Source organism: Thermobia domestica, chromosome 13, assembly GCF_964235325.1.
Source record: "Thermobia domestica chromosome 13, izTheDome1.hap1.1, whole genome shotgun sequence".
Taxonomy (NCBI): Eukaryota; Metazoa; Arthropoda; class Insecta; order Zygentoma; family Lepismatidae; genus Thermobia; species Thermobia domestica.
The window spans coordinates 156,419,384-156,441,440 of record NC_137466.1 but is presented as its reverse complement, the minus strand read 5'-3'; the positions used below and the strand labels follow the sequence as shown (position 1 = coordinate 156,441,440).

Here is a 22,057-nt window from a genome sequence, read left to right as displayed (position 1 = left end):
TTTCTAAGACTATTAAAACAATTACAAAAAGGTATTGTTGACAAATTACCAGTTTCATGATTTTTCCAGTATGTGGATCAAAATTCCACTATATTTCCAGTATCAAAATTAAATTCCAATATAATTCAAGTATTTCCAGTATCAGTAGACACCCTAGTAATATTTTACTACATATCGAAATTATTAATAATTTGGCGGAGTAAAAATCTTGGTGAATAAAAATGCAGTTTTGTTTTTTCCAGTTCAGTAACCTCAGTTTTATAGTATTAACAGAATTCTTCAAACTAGTTTTATTCCGTAAATTAATACTCATTGATGCATGTATAGTCACAGCTGATAAATATGAATGGAACAAGTACAATTTAATGGATACTCTTATTTTATTTAGAGTTGTTCTTTGCTGGTATTTACAAAAATAACCCACAACTATTTAGACGATTACCTTACTATTTTGATTCTAGTACAGATTCATGCTTAGTGACTCAGGAAAGATGGTTAGTTAGGAATAATTGTTATAAATTACAAGCCAGTTGTTATAAGTAATGAAATATGAATTATAGAATATGAATAGTACAAGAAATTTCTATTTATGTATGTTATAATAGAGTAAAGTAATGCTGTATGTTATAACACGTGTAGAGAGCATGCAAGGCTATAATCCTATTTTTGATTTGGTATGTATATTAACATTACATGTGCAGAAAATAACAATTTAATATTTCATACTCTATGCGTGTAAACACTTAAGCACAACCTTATATGAAAATGTGAAATTTATTTTATTTAAAATCTGAGAATTACATAAATATTGAAAACCGATTATAGCGAAACTATTTTAACAAAATAGTAAATTAATCCATATTAATTATCACTAGAAGTTCATTGCAAACTTCCTTTTTCTTTTAAAATGCCCATATATGATTTGCTGTGCGTAAAGATTAACCTAGTTACTACTCAGTTTTATTTCCATATTTAGCTAAATAATTTCCTTGCATTTTAGAACTTGTTTTATAAGAATTCTTCAGTGTATTTATGAGATTTTTTAAAATTAGTAATAGCAATAGGGTTCTCATGTATAGAAAGACGAACGTGGAACATATCTTCTGAATTGTAAGTTGATAAGTTTCTAATAAATCAGATTTGCAGTTGTGAAAGAATAATAAACATTAATTTTTATTTTAAATAGAATTTTTATTTTTAGCATTTGTAGAAACCTATTGCCTAACAGCTACTACAATGGCGGCCCTATATTAAATATCCTATTTACATAATTTGTTACACATTTATTAACAACGTGTACATTTAAGTAGGTTACAGATTTTAAAAAGCCCAAATTAGGATTTTAGAAAGTGCGTTTTAGAATTTTATAGTTTTCCAAAATTATTGTTTAGGATTTTATGTTTTACATTACAGAAAAGGACATTGTACTACATGCGATTATATTTTAACACTGATAGCTACTGTACACTTCGAAACTTATCTTTTAACAGTATTTTAGTAAACTTTAACCAAGTCTTGTACGGAATAATAATAATAATAATAATAATAATAATAATAATAATAATAATAATAATAATAATAATAATAATAATAATAAAAATTCTCTTATCAGGAAACAAACAAAACAAACGTGCATTCAGCTTTAGGTATATATTGAACTATTGTGATTTATTGTGGTAATTCATTTGTTACTGCATTGATTTTGTAATTTCAGCAATAATAGTGATGCCTGTTTAGCGCTTATGCTTTTCGACATATTAGTGACAGCGTATCAGTGTGGCTTGTTATGTACAAAGCAAATATTTTGTACATGTAAAGGAGAATATTTTGAGCTTTGATCTCAGTTTGATTCCAAGTGGGACTCATAATTGTCGGTGTTGACCCAGCAGCGTGAGGTAGTTGGAAATTATTTAAATTAAGAGGTTAGAGCGTCAGAAATAATGCCAGGAGTACCTGTATACTAATCATACACCACTCACTTTATTAAAAAAAAATAAATAAATAAAAATAAAAAATCATAGGCTGTAACGCTATGAAGCAATTAATTCATTTGTTTTTCATAATTGGTATGTTCAGGAAAAGACGAATCGTCTTCGTACAATTATGATTAAGGGTGTTGAATAACAAAATGAGAAGTACGTCTGTAGTGTGAGGATTTCTTGTTCGATTCCAGGCCATGTGAGTTTGTGGTGGTGGGTTTTCTCGTGTTATCCCGTTTCCTTCCACATTCTCATCCCACTAATTATCTTCTGAGCATTCACTTTCATTAATAATCCGTTTTCTTTAGCGTAAAGGTCATAACCATAAAACGTTAGACTAAAGATTTCATTTTTACAATCTGTGGAGAGAAAAAATCCTACCTTCAAATGCCTTCATCGTCCTTTAGAAAGGAATGACTACGATGCTCTACAGTTTTCTACACATTTTTAAAAATCTGCTTCTTAATTATAAGTGTTCCCGATAGAAGAAACCTTGTTCCTCATAAATATAACAAAATTGTTATACATGGAAATGTAAACAGCACAGCAGATAAATAAGCTAAGAAGTAAATATGTTATCTACACACCAATTACAGTTTGTTAACATTATTTTTCTAAATATGTTTTCTGTTCATAGTTATAAATACGAGGTGATACCCCCTTGCAGCGAGCGATTTTCCCATTGTTGGAAGTTAGCTGACTGTAGCGTCTTCAAGAACTGTTCCGATTCTGTTTGGATTTCTTCGATAAAATTAAAGCGCCTCCTTACAACTAGTTTCATTTATGGAAGGAGGTAGAAATTGCAAGAATCTAGGTCAGGCGAGCATGAAATGTTGACTACGTTTTTCACCTGAACTCTGTAAGTCATTGATCGCTTTTCAAAAGAGGAACAAACGTCGCTCAATCGTTTCATGTTTATTTCGTCTGCTAGAGTGTATTGGCGTGTCCCGTATGACAGTCCGATTCTATTCATCATGGATTATCTGCCTTCTGTCCTCAAGGATCAGTTCAGGCGTTTTCGCGATCATTTCTGGAGTTGTGCATGATGATAATGGATCCGAATTCTCGTCACCTTGCACATACACCCGCCAGTTTGAAACGCTTAAACCACTCAGGTTCGAATTTGGCTTAAAAGTTACTCATCAAAAGCGTCCTGCAGCATTCAGTAGTTTAAACTGCAGTTTTCTTCATTTTGAAAGAGAACTTCATGTATTTTTTTTCCCCTTTACATCAGCCATTTGGAAATTTGCAATCATAGTAACATACATGTAACGACGCATGAATTCACAACAATACCCCTGGGCAGATTGCGAGTTGAAATACATACCAAGAGACAACAAGAGTTTGTACTGCTACTGTTTTTGGTGGAATACTGAATCCTTGGAAATTTCGGGTGTAGTATGTGTATGTAGAGTTGATATATGTTGAAAAAGGTATTATTGACTGTTTTTTAGTGTCGATGCTTAAATACTAGGGGACATCGAGTTTGCATCCTGTAAAAAAAATAGAAAAAAGAAAAATGTATTTTGGTATAATAAATATGATAATTGATTATTAACACTTGTTGGAAATTTCTCAGGCTTTTTCACTATATGATATTTTACTCTTGATTTTCAGGTGCTTATGGCAACTAATAGGCCAGATACTCTAGATCCAGCATTAATGCGTCCAGGTCGTTTGGATCGTAAGGTAGAATTTGGTTTACCTGATCTCGAAGGAAGGACGCATATCTTCAAAATTCATGCACGCTCTATGAGTGTTGAAAGGGATATAAGATTTGAACTTCTTGCCCGATTGTGCCCTAACAGCACAGGTAAGTTGTAGCGATTCTGAGTGTCTACTATCCTGAAAAACGAATAAGTCTTAAGAAAGTTGCTAGTCATGTACAGATAACTAAATGGCTTAAATTAGGTATACTCATTGCTCAAGTTATTTGTTAGGAAACCTAAGTAAGTATCATTGTATTTAACAACCCTAAGTACGCTAAAAGGGTAGAATCCCAAAAGTAAAACTGGTTATCATTGTACTTGCTGGCGTTTATGCGACAAACAGTACACTACAACTGCATGACTGCAGTAAATCGAATCATTATATGGATAGTGATAGGCAAGCTGACTCTCGGATTTTTTTTTTTTTTTTTTAATAGTGGTTTTGGATATACATTCACATGGAGGGAGGGGGATAGAGTAATTGGACTTAATGGCTCGAAATTTGGGTGTCGGATTATTAGTTTCAGACAGTTGTTATTCACTTGATGAGGCAGGAAGGAAAAAAAAAAGGAAATATTTACCGCTACGGAATGGGGATAAGACTTGCTAGTATTATTATATATACACATAGATCTGAACAAGGATAGCTGTATACACACCTACCGATGGATGAATTATGGCCATCCCTGTAAAAATTGATTTGATATTGTTGCCACATAAGATGCGTGATGACACAAGATTCAGCCTAGTAGCGTGTAGCTGCGGGTCTGCAGGAAGAGTTAATGCGTGATGGTAAATACCAAGGTTTATCAGTATTTGACTATGTTCGTTTAATCCCGGAGGGCGATGTCTCGATCGCGAAAACACCTGCAGTAGTAGGGTATTTTAAGAGGGGCTGTAGTGAAAGTGTTTCAAAACTGGTGTCAAAAAGCAAAACTGGAGAATGCGGCGCAAGGTGGATTGTCAGGGCGAATGTCACATTCAGCAACTGTAGTGGGCTTACAGGTGCAGCACGGTGGAGCAGCTGATTATTTAATACAACTGTGGTATAATACGCCATACATTTATACTAAAGGCTGTTTCAACACACACTCACGGCGTCACCCGCTCCTATGGAGGTTTCAGCAACCCGACGAATTGTTTGGTGTAACGAGTATATGACTTGTATAAAAGATTGGAAGAAGTTGTGATGAGTAAGAATTTTTACTTCGCTTTCGCGCTGCTGAAAGGGACGTTAAACTCAAAATCAACTCAACATATGACTGGTACGCATACCCCAAAGACGATAGAATCTTCGACACGATGGTGCACCCAGTTATCACATATATCGTGTGCGAGAATGTTCGAAAAACTTAGTGCGTACTTCCAGCGTCTTCCGCGGCTGTTAACTGCATTGTGCACCTGTAGAACGCTATAGAACGACCCAACAAGTCAGAACATCTCACCTCAATCTCGGTATTGAAGCCCGCATTACACGCAACTTGGTTAATCAAGTCAGTGGACGAGTACTGACTCTTATTAGAACATTGCCACGTCGGATCGTTGTTGTGTCGAAGGCCAAAGCAGGAGTTACATGGTATTAGATAGCTAGTCATAAACGTTCTACGTATTTATTAAGTAAGATTATTAAGAATGATAGTGATGTGAAATTATTTAAAGGGATAACGAGCGTTTTTTCTTCTTTTCAATGAGAGCATATTTTTCTCTGATCAACTAGAATAATATAAAAATAAATACAACGTATTTTGTTATGAAATTACAGAACAGTTATGAAAAAAAAAAAAAATCCTGCACATAGCAAGAAATTAAACTTCTTTCCTGAAGCTTTAATCTGCAATTTTAGTCACATGAAAGTATTGTCACATATGAGAGGAAAAGTCACTGTGAAACAGCTAACAACATATCTTTAGGGGGAAAAAAAATAGTAATAAGTAACTTTTTTACCTCTTCAGATGCTTTCTCCCCGATGGATATTGCACACATATTCCATCATTTTAATCATCTTACCTTCAAGCTTCTTTAGAATTATCTTTTTTTCCCTGTCTTCAGCTTCTTTTTCTATCTTTTCTTCTTCCTTTCATCGTTGATTTGTTGCTTCTGCAAAACGAATACATGCATTTGTTGCATAATGAATCATAGATTGGCTAATGGATAATTTCTCAAGGACACCAGAAGCAGGTACTGAATCAAACAGAAGTCTCCATGCTGTTAAAAAGTTTTTTAAATTATCTGCTACACATTCCGTATTAAGTAAAAACCCTCTTTCTAGTTTTGAATTTCTATGAGAGAAAATAAGGATCATCGTACTCTGAAGTATTCGAATTCTTTAGCCAAAAGTCATCCAAACGCTAACCAGCTCTGGAATTCTTACTCAATTATTTTTACCTAGTGCAGTTAAAAGATACTTCATGCGATTAACTCCAGTATCGGATCCTACTGAAATATTAGAATCCAAACATGAAAGAACTCGAATCAATTTAAATTAGAGGTGATTTGTCCATAAGTTTAAGAACAAATTTCTGTAGACACTTTCTGTACCGGTAATTTTGGCGAAAACTCAATGTCTAAATCTTTCATTGGTTGACATTTCTTAGCAGGGGGCGCGGTGTCTCAGTGGTAGAGCGTTCACCTCCGATGCTTGGGGTGTCTGGTTCGACCCCAGCTCGCGCCGTGTGGACTTTGTGGTAGACAAACACCGTGCTCGTGTTTTTTTCGGGGTTCTCCCGTTTCCTCCCACTTTCATTCATCTCTCATCATCACCGTCTCCTTTAGCCTAGTCGGCATAACCATGGGACGTAAAACTTAAAAGATTTCATTTCGTATCATTTCTTAATAGCACTGCAGGTACCAAAACCAATGTCATCGTTTTCCACAGGAATATTTTCATCATTCAAAAATCTTGTTTTACAAATTTTTCCTTTTATTTTAATCACAGCCGTTAAAGTGTTGCAGAGAAATGGACTGAGAGGAGCGGCAGTATGAAATTCAGTAAGGAAAAGTTCTACTTCTGAAACAAATAATTTATAAGATGTAAGCTGAGGAATCAGCATTGTATCTTCTGACGTGCATGACGGTATCCTTTCTAACTTCTTGAATAATATAAATATTAGTGGCTTGCTGAGCAACACTTATTATTTTAAAGCCAAAGCAAAACAAAACTTAACTGGGAGATTTTCTAATCTACTATAGTGAGTGTACTCGGAAAAGTTTTCGTTTGCGATACATCCTTTTATGTCTTCTGAGGCGGATCTCGTTTTCTGTTTCACACCCATTTGTCCAAAATCCTTTTTACATTGTCACATTGATTTAACCCTTTCGGCCCTGGCGGTAACATATGTGTATATTATATTTCAAAGTTAACATAATTACTCTGGAGGATTCAAAATGGCTGATTTTTATGTCTTTTGCATTCTTTGAAATCATCTAAATAATTTTCCACTATTTCTCTATAGTGCTTTCATCTATTGTTATAGTGCATCCAGTAAAAGAACGTCTCTGACAGCTCGCAGTGACATTGCCACTACTCGCGTGTCAAGGTTTTTTTCGGTGCAACTGTAGTGGCAATTTAATTAATGGTATAAGACAGAGTGATCGTGGTTGGTAACACTGGTATCAAAGTAGGGGCTGCAGTGTCCCACCGTATGTGGTAAGAAACGTCAGAGACCATCTCTTGTTGGCCGTGCTATAGGAAGCTACGTAGAATACGTTTAGGCTCTACCACGATGGACGAAGTTCAGCCATGTAAGCTGTTCTATTTTTAGCGAAAAAATAATTTGCAGTAAAAAATTTTTCTGCCCTTAGTAATGCATTTGGAGTCTAAATTATGTAGGATACAATGATATTTTCGATTAATGCAGTTTTGTATTTTCATACACGTTTTAACCTTAGTGTACACAAATGTGTACGTCTCATAATCATATAAATATGACAGCCGCAATCAAAATGGCGATTCTATTTCATTTGTTAGGTAAAAAAGCATAATAGTGCAAAACAAAAATAAAAATCGATAAGTAAACACAAAATCAGGGCTGAAAGGATTAAGTATGTCTACTCCATTATTACCTTTCAGATCTCGATTGATCTGCTCTACCAACTTAAAAATTTAGGGATAGACAAAGAACATTCGTGTTCTGTAAGTTTTGCACAATTAACATCACTGCAAACACATGCTACAATATAAATGAAATTAATATTGTTATCTTTAATTTAAATATTATTTATATGTAAACATGTTCCGTTTCCCTACAGGTGCTGAAATCCGATCCGTGTGTACCGAGGCTGGAATGTTCGCAATTCGGGCGCGGAGGAAGATAGCAACTGAAAAAGATTTCCTGGAGGCTGTGAATAAAGTGATTAAGTCCTATGCAAAGTTCTCATCCACTCCAAGATACATGACGTACAACTAAAAAAAAAGAAAATTATCGTTGTTTTTTTCAGTTTGTCTTCTTGTCTTTTGTTTATTTAAATGAATTAATAAATTAGAAAACTAGAATTGAAATGTTTGTTTTATAACATTTATTTTATAAATTTTAATTCGTTGTATTAAAATATTAAACTTTTATAATACTTCCAAGTAGTTTATATCATTTTGAGTGCTTACTAGCAAAATAATGCTTAAACTTTATGTGTTAACTGTAGGGCACGGCTGGTATTTACAGTATCACGATTTTCTATGGAAGACAAATACATGATTATATGGAAAACACACATTTATGCTGAAGGCCAAAGAAGATATGCTGTTTCAAGTTTTAAATAACCAGTTGATGAAATGGAAAGAGTAAAAAATACAGGGCGGCACAATGGCTCATGATAGAGCTCTCATTTGTGGAGCAAAGGGTTCCTAGTTTGATTCCAAGCCGTGTAAATTTGCGAGGGACAGCATCGTGTCTGGGATTTTCGTGGGTTATTCCCATATCATTCTACGAATAATTTCATAATTCTACCAATAAACATTCACTTTCATTAATCACCCGTTTCCTTTAGTTTACAAAGCATAATAATGGGACGTAGAACTAAAAATTTCATTTTATTTAAAAATACTAGAGATATATGTCAGGTCGCTTGTATGCCACTATCAATAGGATGGAGTAAAATATATTACCCAAAAAATCCAATTTTTTTCTTTTCTGACCTTCAAATAGTTCTCAATTAGAATGAAAAATATTGAGATAATTAAGCTCATCTTCAGGTGACGCACTGGAGGAAAAACATCCTTCTTAGTTTCATATTTCGCAAGTTCCCTTTAGGACTGTACTCGTGTTGTGATGAACCCATCTCTTACTTTCTGGCTACAAACCGAAATAGGGCTTCAGTGACTAGCTTCACGTGCTGAGAATGACATGGATATGTCCAATTTTGACCCAGTTTTACTAAGTTCCTGGAAATCGTCACTATCAATGAGATGGAGTGTAGCTGGTAGCTCATGTACTTCCTCCTATTTGCTCATAACAGAATTACTCATCTGATGGAAACTTCACCTTTAGAATATCAAACTGGCATATCGAAAAGAAGTTTCCGCAACTTTTTCGGGACATCATGTTATTTCGGAAGCCGAGTTCACGATTCTTCTTTCGTTCATCGATTATCGTAACCAGTATAAGTTTTCAGAACGGGCGAGGTAACTATTTCGTTGAATTACATTGTGAATAATATTTCTGTATTTTTCAGCTAGTATAAGCTGCTTTGAATAATTCCATGGAGATAGCGAGCACCATGAGCAAGGCCGTTTTTAAGCTCCCCGCCGCCCTAGGCACTTCAAATTGTTACGCCCCCCACTATTTCCAGAGCACTCCCTCCGTCAGTTATTACTAGAGACCGGATGTTTAGGCACTAAAAACCTAGAAAATAAACACTAAAAATTTAAAAATAGGCAGTAAAATAGGCACTAAAATGTAGCTCGAAATAATGAAGATAAATATTCAATACCATTAAAAAGTAGATTCAAGTCATAAATAATGCTCAAAGAATATAGAAACATACTTCTTTGTCAATATCTTTTATTGCATATATAAAAACGAAGCTTGCTATGCATTCCATATATACTGGGTGAACCTGGAAGGTGTGTACATACTTCGGGAGGTGATTCGTGACATCAAAAGAATACAAAATCTTCTTGCATGTTGTGGAATTCCGCGTCGTATACGAGTGACAGGGGGACCAACTTGGAATCGAAAATCGAATCCTGACAATTGGAGCGAGACATAAAAGCGTGTACATACTTTGGGAGGTGATTCCTGACATTCAAGAGGACTTTTTGTCTTCTTTTCATGTCACGAATCACCTCCTAACGTATGTGCACATCTATCTGTTTCGTTCTAATTCTCAGAGTTCGACTTTCGATTCCAAGTTGGTATCATTATCACTCGCACACGACACGGAATTCGACAAACTACAAGAGAACTTTTTGTCTTCTTTTGATATCATTAATCACCTCGGAAGTATGTGCACATCTTTGAAGTTCACCCTGTGTATATATTGTAACGTACCACGTGCTTGTGTTTACAAATACCTAATATACGTATGCATTATTTATGTTATATAAATTATATATTTTTCCAATGAAGGCTTATTTTGAAGAAAATGCAAGAATAGGCAACATTAGGCAGTAAAGCAATTATTTAGGCAGTAAAGGTCGAAATAGGCAAAATAAAATTGGCTTAAATCGAAACTATAACCCCCTATATAAATTTTAAAACGTTATTTTTGATAATATCTTTAACATTAAAGAATAGGCATTTTGCCTAACATCCGGTCTCTAGTTATTACCTTGCCAGTTTTGGTTCAGGAGGGATTTTCCCTTAACTCTCATACTTTTTTCTTTTTCTTTGTTTTTGCACTTTGGAGAGTCTTTCCATTATCCACAGTCTATGAACACGCCGTGTCTCGGACTGGCAACCGGCAGCCGTAAGGAAAGGATAGTGGCATGTTTTGGCCACTTTTGTTCATTTCTTACTTTACTGCAAGTGACAAGATAATCCCATGCATGTACAGGAGACTGAAATTTATTGGGCGCGCTTTTAATAATAATACGTTGGACTCATCAAAAGTACTGTATATTATATTTGCTGTTTTTTTTTTTTTTTTTTGTTTGTTTGTTTGTTTTATTCTTTTATCATGTTGATGTTCAGTTTATCATATTGAATGACAACCTAGTACTTTTAATTGGTCGGAGGTTGCATTTATAGGTTTTTCGTAAAATACACAGGTCTGCAACCAAAAAGCTGTTTCCATAAGTTTAGGTGATTTTTACGCTTTTGAGTGCACCGAGGTCGAAAATGAGCCCCGTTTGTTCCTGGGACGTCAAGTTTTTGCACAATCGAAATGTAACGTGGTCAAACAGGTAGCTGGAAATCGCTAAATTGCAAATGCATCACACGAAAATAAACATGAACATGGAAGATTAAATACATTTGTGCTCCCCGAAACATGAAAATACATGTATATTGGTCCGGATGGGGATCACTGACACATATCGTAATGTGTCATGAATGAGAATACGAGATTACAAAGAAAAACCAAAAACAATAAATCTGTTCATAAAACGAATTTAGTAAAACATCTTAGATTCGTAAAACGTTGGTAAGTAGTTCTGGCTACACTGTTTGTTGCTCAAATACTACGAGTACGCTGGTTTTTGTTGGCCTTGAGATCAGAAAACTCATATCCAACAATGACTTTATCAGTTCAATGACTCCAACTCAAAAAGAGGCTTGGGTTGCCTTTACTATGATCATTAAAATTTTGGGGGGAAACCGAAAGGACCCACAGTACAAGGAAATGGTAGGAAAAATGTTGCACGTGTTCCGAAAGCTTGGTTGCTCCATGAGCTTAAAAGTCCATTTTATCAACCCCCACCTTGACTACATTCTGACAATGTGGGAGCAGTGACTGAAGAGCAGGGGGAGCATTTCCATTAAGATATCAAAGTAATGGAACGACGGTATCAGGGGAACTGGAGTGTTACGATAATGGCAGACTATCTGGATGTTTAGGGATCTTCCGGCAACCGCCTACAAAAGGATAAGCTCCAAACGTAGTTTGACCTTTAAAAAAAAGACGATTTCTCAAGCAGTCTGATTGAGGATGGTATTACTTTTTTTTTTTTTTTTTTTTTTTGTCTTCACGTGTGTGCGTGTTTCTGTACATTAATTTGTGTTACGCTGTAAATGGTGTTTTCTGTAAATCGAATATTTGTGTTCATATTTTTTTCAACAATGACCACCCATTTGTTCGAAACCCAGACGTCCCAGGACAAAACGGTTGTCATTCCTAGATTCAGCGCACCCCAACACATACGAATCAGTTAACTAAATCGAAACAGCTTACCATTGTTTTATTTTTGCAGACCTGTGTTTTTATAATTAAAAGGTGCACAAGGAATCATTTTCAGTCTCGCATTTTGTCTGCTAATAGCAGAAACCACATATTTTTCCTAATATTAGTACACTTAATAATTTTTCACACCCCAACTTATCCTCAGACAACTGTCCTTAAGTATTCTTATTTATCAAGTAATATAAATCTCTATTTTCAATTAACAAAAGTAAAATTATACGTATCACTTTACATTAGCCGCCGAGATCTAGTTTGTTTGTAACCAGGTAGCTCAACCGGAACGGAAATTACGTTTTCTGCACCAGCGTTTTTTCTTTTTTCGACCTCGAATTTTTGTGCTCCCAAATATTTTGCGCCATAGGCACGTGCCTAAGCGGCCCTGACCATGAGTCGCATCTAAAAGTTTTAAAACTCTAACCAAGATTGCGCATACACTTCCAAGATATATTTAGAAGGCTACCATACTTTTAGGGCGTGAAATCGGGACATTTCTCTAAAATTATCCAACTGGGTGAGAGGAAGTTAAGAAAACATGGCATTTATTGGCAGTTTACTTTAGCGTGAAACTAGGGTTACAAGAGTAAGGCTTAAAGTACGCTGGAACGCAAAGGAACTTCGTTGCGGCACATCAGTGACCTGTCGAATCTGTTTCTCTGCGAGATTTGTGTCTCAGCAACATTTGGACATTTCTGAAATTTACGTTTTTTCCACTGTTGGCTGCGTTTCGGAAAATGTGTGGTAAAAGTTCCAGCTATTTTCTCAAGTCACTTTAAGCACTTTATAAAAGAGGATAGGTTTTTAGGCTGCTAAAATTTGAGATGGTTACTGCCATGTCATTACTTTAAACTCTGTGGTGTTTCCAATCCTAGCAGTGAAATAACGCTTCCCATCCTGGAATGCAGGTCTCTTGCTAGCTCATCAGTGCCTTAAAAAACGTTCTGCGTTTTTTTTTTTTTTTCAGAAATATTGTTTTGGTATATAAATATAATAAACATTGCTTACCTGTTTTCTTTAATTTTCTTTACTACCAACAGAATAGTTTTTGTATTTATTTAAAAAATATATTGTTTTTGTATAGAATATGCATATGCGCTTATTTAAATTATAGATAACATTAGCAACGGACCGTATACATTTTGTAAGGAAAAATAACAATGACTGTTTAAAATAAAATAACACGGTTATTAAGAAAAAAATAGAGACATTTTCGCGTCCCGACATCAATTTAAAAAAAGTCGGAACTAGGATCAGGAAGAAAGGACTATCTGACCAAATCAGGACGTCTGTTAGCCTCATGTATTTAGCTAGAAGTACTAAATTTTACTATTTTATAAAATTCTCTGTGCTGAATTGCCGAAAAACAAACGCTAAAATCAATGAATGGACGAAGAAAGTTATAGTTAGTAGTCGAGTTAACGATTGGTGGACAACTGAAATATGTTTCCCGTCTTCGAAAGAAGAAAGTGGCTTTGGATGGCTGTTTTAAGATTTTGATACGAAATATTTGGTCAAAGGTGTTGTAATGATTTGTACTCAGTCATACGATAAATGAAGAATCTTGATGATTGAATACACAAAGGGATTGGGGTTTTTCAATGTAGAATAGAGAAAAAAGGGTATTGTATTTTAGGAAATAGGATTGGTAGAATCGCAGCCGCTTGAATGAGTATATTTTGTGGGTTTTGGTGTTGGTCCAAACTCACACTGATATCGAAAATAATACAGATTTTGCATTTGGCATTGGTTCAGGTGTTTCTCATAAGGAGGGCTATGCACCTTATCTAGTCTCCGGTGGTCGATTTTGTGGTGTGTAGTGAAGTGTTTTCCGCTTCCGGTGATGAAGTAAGAATTGCAGATCTTCGGACATCGATGACATATTTTTCCATCAAAACATCCAAATCGCTGTCAGTGACATACAACCTAACATTCTTCCGTATTTTTTCTATACTTCACTGATGAAACTTGAGAGCTACAATAGCAAAGCGTAAGTTCAAGAAATAGGTCTTAACAGCTAGAAGCTCATCTTTTATTGAACAACTCAATGAATCCGCTCTGCAAATACACCAATTTCACGTTGATTGAACCTGTCGCTTTCGTTATTTAGCGAACTGATCCACTTATCTTTTTCCTTTCCCTGGAAACTTATAAATATTTCAAAGCATTTTCTGTATCGGGCTCCAATTGCGAGAACAACAGGTAATTTCACACGATTAATTTGTTCATATTTAGGTGAGAATATGGTACATTGCGAAGAACATCTGATTGTGGACATGAAGCTAGTAAAGTTGTAGTTTGTTATTGACAGTACTTACATGTTTGTACGCGTAGAACTTTAAGAATGTTCATCTTCATGAAGGTTACTCAATAAAAAGTAACTTCGAACCACTTACCCCCTTTCTCACCACCGATATGCTATTTTGACGGTCATGGACTCGAAAGATCGCCCGACAGCGTAATTCCCCCGTACCTTGCATAGAATGGAAAAAGGAATGTCTCACCATGCCGCTGTGGCAACTTTCCGAAGATCCTGCAGGGTGCGGGGAGAGCGTCGAGTAAGTGCTTGTTTGAGGAGTCCAAACCTACAATAGTTCATTGGTGAGGCATTCGGGCATTTTACGGAGATGAACGAGAATTGGGTCATTCGAATTTCCGTCTTGCGTAGAACGTTTGGAATGATCGAGCGATATGACTGGAGGCCCTTGTCCATACGGATCTATACATTTGTAGTTTCGTTACCGTTCAGGTGCGGCGTCTTTGTCATACAGAGGGTTCAGGACGTTCTCCTGGGAGAAGTAAGCTACGTTGACTTCGACCTTGAAAGGCACTTCGACGAGTTGTAGCATTCCACGAGCGGCCACCACCAGAAATCACTTGAGAATTTTTCCTTGCAGTGCAGGACAGTCAGAACGGCTCTTATGGTCTGCTTGGCGGTAAAAAAAAAAAATAGATCGAACTCCGTTGCTAATCTAGGCAGCTACTCCTCATCGAGGGTGCACAGCCATTTCCACTTGTCCCTTGCGAGGTATGTTTCGTAGAGTTTCTTGGCGTTCGTGAATCTCTTCTGGATGTAGCACTCTATGAGGCGATGTCTATGTGCTTTGTGATGTGCTTCCAATGCAAGGTTCTTCCACATGATGTTGGATACGTGATACGTGCCTTTTTGATACATCGTGTGATATTGCTTAACTCCGCATTAGAGGGTTGAGATGTCACTACCTTCGTAATGGCGCGCACTGCACGGGGTTTCTGGTAGACTGGGGCCGTGTTCTAACAATTTCCAGCCGACATGTACCGCTGAGCACATCGTCGGATGATTAGATCCATACCATCTTTGATGACGATTAAACCCTCTTCTTGGCACCGTTTCACTATTGTTGTGTGGCTATACTGGGCGGTGGAATGTTAAATAAACTCCCAGAAAGCTGTCACTTTTACCTTCATCGTTCCATGGATAGTGCTCAACTATCACCAAGTGCAGACCTGAGTGTAGTCAACAATGTATCGGGATGTAACAGCGGTTTACATTTGTCGCTCGGGTGGGCCAGTGAAATTCGACTTTTTTTATCGTGGAAAACCTTTTCTATTGGTATCGTTCTGGTAGACAGTTTCGTATGCAAATGTAAAAATTGTACGTTCATTCTTGAGCTGCGCAAGTCTCCTCGCAGAAAATATGGACCACGATGGTTGTGGTAAAGGGCTTATATCTGATACATAGTGTACCTGGTTCGATCGTAGATCGCACCAAGTTGTCTTTGTGGTGGATGAACACCGTGTACGAGGGTTTTCTCGGGTTCTTCCGTTTCCTCCTACTTCCTTCATTCCACAATTTCGTTCATTATCACAACTGTCTTCCTTAGTTTAACATCCAATGATTATGTACCGAGGCTTTAAAAAAAGAAGGAAAAAACTGAAAACCTACCTGGAGAGTATCGAAACAATTTTATCAATTTTGTTACGCGTGTGACAGTAATAGCCAAATGTCGCCAAAATACCAGCTATAATGCAATAAGCACATAAGCTGTATTTCGGATCTAAGGTTGACAGAGACAAACCATGGGCCCAGAAATGTGGTTTAAGTCATATGTTATAAATTTTTGGATTCGGTTAAAAGGCACATGTACACCAACGCTAGTCGCTGTACCCGTCTGGCTGATGTGATAGAAATAACACCTACAGGAAGTTTGTCAAGTATTCAGGACTTGCTGTTCACTACACATGACATTCCACACAATTGCCGAGTTGCCTGTTCCAATACCTGCGAAAGAATGGGACAGTTGACACTAGTGACAAGAAACGTGAGATGTAGCAGTAATGCAAATGGTGACTACGTATATAGAGGAGTTAACATAACTACACAATGTCTCAGGAGGAATTAAGTGATCTGATTTGAGGCTTACAAGTTGTCGAAATCAACCTAAGCTTTTTACCTCTAGATTGCTTAGGATTGCATACAAAAGCGCTGTTGAAACCTTTTGGATATCTGCAGTGGTATCGAAACGCCTTCCTTTCAATGCCAATTCAGGTTTGGAAACAGCCAGGAGTTGCACGGAGTCAAGTGTGGAGAATATGAGGATGATTGAACTCTACGCACCGTGTGCGTGGGTTTTCTCGGAGTTCTCCCGTTTCCTCCCACTTTCTTCATTCCACCATTTCATTCATTACTCATCATCACAGTCTCCTTTAGCCTAACCGGCATAACCGTGGGACGTAAAACTGAAAGATTTCATTTTCATTTTTTTGAACTCTACGATCCCTTTTTGTTTACAAACTGGAATACGATCCTGCTTTATGTACTAGCGCATTGTCGTCAACAGAGAACTTAAGCCTTGTTGCCGATATTCGAATCCTGATCAATAAATGTTGCAAACGTAATACTCGGCGTTCACAGTGAGTAGAGTTTTGATTTGGTTCTGCATACGTACTTTTGGAGAGCCTTTCATTCCGAGCTCTGGCGGTCTGAGTGTGGTTCATACTGAAAGAACCATGTTTCATCGGATTTTACAATACTGAATATGAATCCTGGATCCACATCAGCTGCTTGTTCCGTGTCTCTATAGTACTCTGCAATGTTTTTGTTCGTCAACGGTTTTGCCCAAATTTTCAGTTAAAATGAGATGGACAGTGAACTTTGGAATTCTAGTGAAATCCTCGATGAGTCTTGCAGATGCACAGCGATTCTTGGGTACAATTTCCGCCACTGTTTGGACGTTCCCTTCAATTCGCACAGTCATTGTTGGTCCTATTCGTGGATCCTCTTCAATACTTTCCCGACCATCAGTAAATCTTGCACACTACTTAAAACACGTTATTACGGCTCAATGTTTCATTACCGAAAAAAGGTATCATTTGAAAAGTCTCAGTTGCACTTTGCCCAATTTGAGACAATTTAATATTTGCACGTTGCTCCATTGCTCCTTTCCGACCGACAAATGGCCATCGTTCAGCAGGTACTGTCAATCACAAGATCCATACGCATCGACCGTTACACCCAGCGCTTTGCAACTTTCACGAAAGATAGCTGAAATGTGTCACTTCTAGTACATCTGTTTCTCAGTGGTTCCATGGCATAAAGGCTTTCTCCACTGGACGACTGTGTATGTTCTTAGAAGCTGGAGGTCGATTCACTCCTGAGTCTGATTAATGTCAACCGCCAAGCAATAAACCATATTGAGAAGTTTTAATTTAATAAAAAGACAAATCAATTTTACATATAGTTGATAATTTCTAGGAAATATAAGGGGTCTGACAATTAAGTTTGCGAATTCATCACCGTGTGTGACGGGCAACACTATACAAGTAGTTTTGTATTTTTCCAGAAGCCTATTATTTCAGTGTCTCACAGCAGTGTTTGGGTTGATGCGTGACGGTTTCTTGCTGAATGGCGTGCATTCTTGTTTGCGCTTGTGCGCGCTCTATCGTGAAAATGTCTAAGCTGAAATTGGAACAACGAACAAACGTGAAATTTTCAGTAAAACTGGAAAAGAAGAGCAGTGAAATACGGGAAATGTTAGAGTATCTATGCGGCGAGAATGCCATGAAGAAAACAAATGTATACAAGTGGGTTAAACGATTTTCGGAGGGGAGGGAACAAATAATTGATAACGAGAGGGTGGAGCGGCCTGTAACGAGGCGAACAGAACGAAAACATTGTCCAAGTTCGTCAAATTGTGCGTGCAAATCGGTAACTGATTATGTGATTCACAGCAGACGAAGTAAACATTGATAGAGAAACTGTGCAGAAAATTCTAACTATAGACCTTACCATGTGGAAAGTGTGTGTCAAAATGGCCCCAAAAGACCTCACCGATGAACAAAGCATAGGAGAGTGTAAGTGTGCACAGGTCTTTTGGAAAGGCAGGGAGAAGTTTCAGGCCGAATAATCACAGGAAACTGAGTCTTCGCGTAGGACCCTGAAACAAAGCAACGAAGTGGCCAATAGAAGACAGCTGACTCTCCACGAGCGAGAGGGTGGGACACAAATGACCAGAATTTTTTGCAAAAAACTCATGGGTTCTCCATCATGACAACTACCTTCCCACATGGCAGTGTTCATCCTCTTTTTAAATAAAAAAAAAAAAACAACTGTAGTAGTTCATCCGCCGTACTCACCTGATCTTTCCCTCTGAGATTTTTTTTTCTTTACCCAAGGATCAAAAAAATGAAGAAAGAAATGTATTTTGATGGCATTAAGGCTAAGGCCAACTCTCAAGGCCATTCCACTAATAAGAATTCAAAAAATGCTTCGAAGAGTAGTGAGCGTTGGCATGTGTATAGCTTCCCAAGGGGAGTACTTAGAAGGCGACCGCACTAGTATACAGCAATAAGGCATATAGTACATTTTATGAAACGAGTTCACGAACTGTCAGACCTCATACATATGTTTTTCATGTTTTTTGTTTCAAACATGACAAATTCACATTTTTCCTTTAAGCAACTTAAAGCCCAAACAAATAGAATGAATTGATAAATTTATCCTGGATGTTTTTGAAATTGGTATACAGCTCCCCTCCCACCATTCTCTACCAAATTCAAACCTAAGCAATGGAGATAACCGGAAAACCCTGACAATATATATATCATATATCATATTACTTCAAATTCGAATAATTATTTACAGATACGGTAGAAAATAATTTTGTTACCAAATCTGCAGCATGTAGTTAATTTTCTCTCTTTATCCTTGATAGTTTTCAACCCTCAAAAATATATTTTATTGTCGAAGTTTAGAAACATATGCCAAGTTTAATTAAAATCAGATAAATTTTATGGAAGTTGTTCTAGTACAAATAGACACACAAAGGCCGGTTGAGTCGAATGGTACAAGCTCAGTTCAATAGTTCAAATAACCGTTAGTAGAACCTAAATTTGACTGACAGACAGCGATACTAATGTCCATCCGTTCCACTTTCGTTGTTCGAACTAATGTAGATTTAAAATCTGATCATTGTACACTACGAACCCTTACTTTGCAATGAAAGTCTCATCTTCGAGTCTTTCTAGGTTTGAATCACCACTGTTAAATAAAAAATAAGCACATTAGAATATATCTAGGTATATACATACTTCATTCAAATTAAATGCTTCTCTAAATTAGTTTATGTCTTCGTATATTATTTTCAAAATATGAACCTATGCATTGAGCTGCTGATCTTCCTGCATATTTTCATAAAATTGGGGTGTAAGATAAGAATGATTTAAAGACAATTCAGGTTTAGTCAGTACGTTTATGTGAGCTGAAGACCAAAATTGTGCATACTACATAACCCGAATTTATCAACGGTGTTTCTTTTCAGCTGCTTCACGTTTACACAAGATATAATTTTATAAAAAATATAGTGCATTATGACTAGCAGGCATCAGTAATCAAATTCATCAATACATGCAAGCTGTTCGGTACCAAAATGTTTCTGTTGGATAATAATCCATACAATTCTTTTTCTTTTTAATTTAGTTAAACATCCCACGAATATGCACCGACAGAAAGACGATGATAACGAATGAAATGGCGGAATGAAGAAAGTGGGAAGAAACGGGAGAACTCCGCGAAAACTCACGCACACGAGTGTTTCTTTTTGTAACCTATTGGTTGCAATCATTATAGTTAACAAGAATGTCAGTGAGTTGAAGTCAAACATGGAAACCTCAAACAGCATATATATACATCATGTGCTTTACACAAGTTTAAAGTTGATACGGGGAGAATATATATATATGCGGGCATTCGGTAGGGAATGGAAAATGAGAGCACAAAGGTGGTAGCATTCAAGATTGCTATTTAGGTCGATAGGTTAAACATATGAAGAATCGGGAAAAAATATTCAATTGTTGCACAGAAACCATTCACCAGCACCTCTACGAGCTTGGAAAAGGAAAGCAATGGATCTCAGATAAGTTGATAGTACTTCAGAAACTGACACGATCACGTGCTTCTTTGTTGTCTCCTGAGGGAAAGAATTTCGTTTTTTGGACAGACGGCGTCATCATTATTGGTTGACATCACATGAACCCACCGTATGAGTAAAAGGTTACGTATTTGATGGACTGCTCGCGGTATCGTGCATCGCAAACTGGTGGCACCTAGCCAGACGGTCAATTGTGCACTCGAGAGTAAATGAAGTGTGTGCATGAAAAACTAAAAACATGAAACCAATGCTTGTGAATCGCAGAAGTTTTATCGTGAAATCACGTGCTGCTAAGGTCAGCCGTGACACTATTATCTAACTTGGTTGGGAAACACTAATGCATCTATCATTTCCGGGATACTGTATCGACTTGTTGCATTCGTTAGACAACAATCTATGGGAAACATCAATTCGATCCATCGACAAGGCAATTTACATACTGAATGTTCCACTAAGTTCTACCACTGTGGGATCCATAGTCGCACGAGGGTTGGAGAAAGGTTATTACTGTTGATGGGAACCTTTCTCTTTGTAGGGTCAAAATCCAACAGAATATTTTGGGTACCTTAGTATTGTCAATTTCACTGTGGTGTCCCACCCAGCATCTGGACCATTTGCCTTAACAAATAAAGTAAAATCAAATTCCTATATTAGGTTTCAATATACTTATCTACTTTACATCTTTTTTTCGTATTTATTTAACATTCTATCAGATCCTAGGACATGCAGCAGATTTATAATTGTATTATCTTTACATGATACATAAAATTATAAATTATGAAATATTGTTTACATGTTACACTTATTTTTGATAGATAAATACAAAAATATTATTATATGAAGTTTCTGAAGAAATTATACAGAAATATCAACTTTCTGGTATTGCTTTCTCACTAAAACAAGAAGCACAGTCTGAGATATTTGTTATATTACAAGAGTCAATTATACATTCAAAAAGCCAGAGGAACACAAAGTTACATCTAGAAAAAAACATTGTCGCCAACTCATTACTACTTTAGCAGTTAAGCACAACAATAAATTTACTATACAAAAACAACAATCACTTTAACAGATCATTGCATGCTTTTCTTAAGTTTTATATTTACAAATAGACTATGTACATGTTTACATCTTTGATTGGTCCCTTCTACTCTCAGTTCATTTATTTAGTATTAGAAATCTTCTAGTTTTTGTCTTTTCCCATACTGATCAGCTTCTTCATCTATATTAATCCCTGCCAACAGCAAATCATCTTCCTCATTCTCCATACTGTCCAATTCTTCAAAAAATGACATTATATCTTTATGTCTGGTATCCTGAAATGTAAATATAATCATTCGTACTAATCAGGAGAAATACTAAACATAATTAAATATCAGGATTTGGGTGTGAGGCACTAAAAAGATGTTGAGTGTAGTAATTAATTGCTAGTAGTTTGGGTGGAAATTGTCTAAATTAGGTACATACTAGTTGGTACTGATATATGTGAGAAAACAGTTGAGTAATGAGTCGAACTAAATAATGGTGAATTATAATAAAAGTTGTCTAAGAATTGTACGTTCATGTTTAGGATTGTGAGTAAACCCACTACAGCAGTGCTACCTACCGTCTCCCTTGAGTACTGGCTTCCAGA

At 36.5% G+C, this 22,057-nt stretch overlaps 2 protein-coding genes across 4 annotated transcripts in view; one reads left to right on the top strand and one right to left on the bottom strand.

Moving 5' to 3' along the window:
• Rpt1 (26S proteasome regulatory subunit Rpt1) overlaps positions 1 to 8,261 on the top strand; it is a 33,587-nt gene extending 25,326 nt beyond the window's left edge. Inside the window, exons 8-9 of the mRNA XM_081736720.1 lie at positions 3,597 to 3,792; positions 7,937 to 8,261. Coding sequence (XP_081592846.1) covers positions 3,597 to 3,792; positions 7,937 to 8,094 — 354 coding nt within the window. The 3' untranslated portion in view covers positions 8,095 to 8,261. The remainder of the gene's footprint in view (positions 1 to 3,596; positions 3,793 to 7,936) is intronic.
• An 11,427-nt stretch (positions 8,262 to 19,688) lies between these two features.
• Marcal1 (SWI/SNF-related matrix-associated actin-dependent regulator of chromatin subfamily A-like protein 1) overlaps positions 19,689 to 22,057 on the bottom strand; it is a 60,713-nt gene continuing 58,344 nt past the window's right edge. For 2 of the 3 annotated variants that reach the window (XM_081736717.1, XM_081736718.1), the window contains exon 13: positions 19,701 to 21,740. In XM_081736717.1, the coding sequence (XP_081592843.1) occupies positions 21,597 to 21,740 (144 nt within the window). In that variant the 3' untranslated portion in view covers positions 19,701 to 21,596. Of the gene's footprint in view, positions 21,741 to 22,057 lie in introns of all 3 variants that reach the window. The other variant, XM_081736719.1, reaches the window with a different exon arrangement.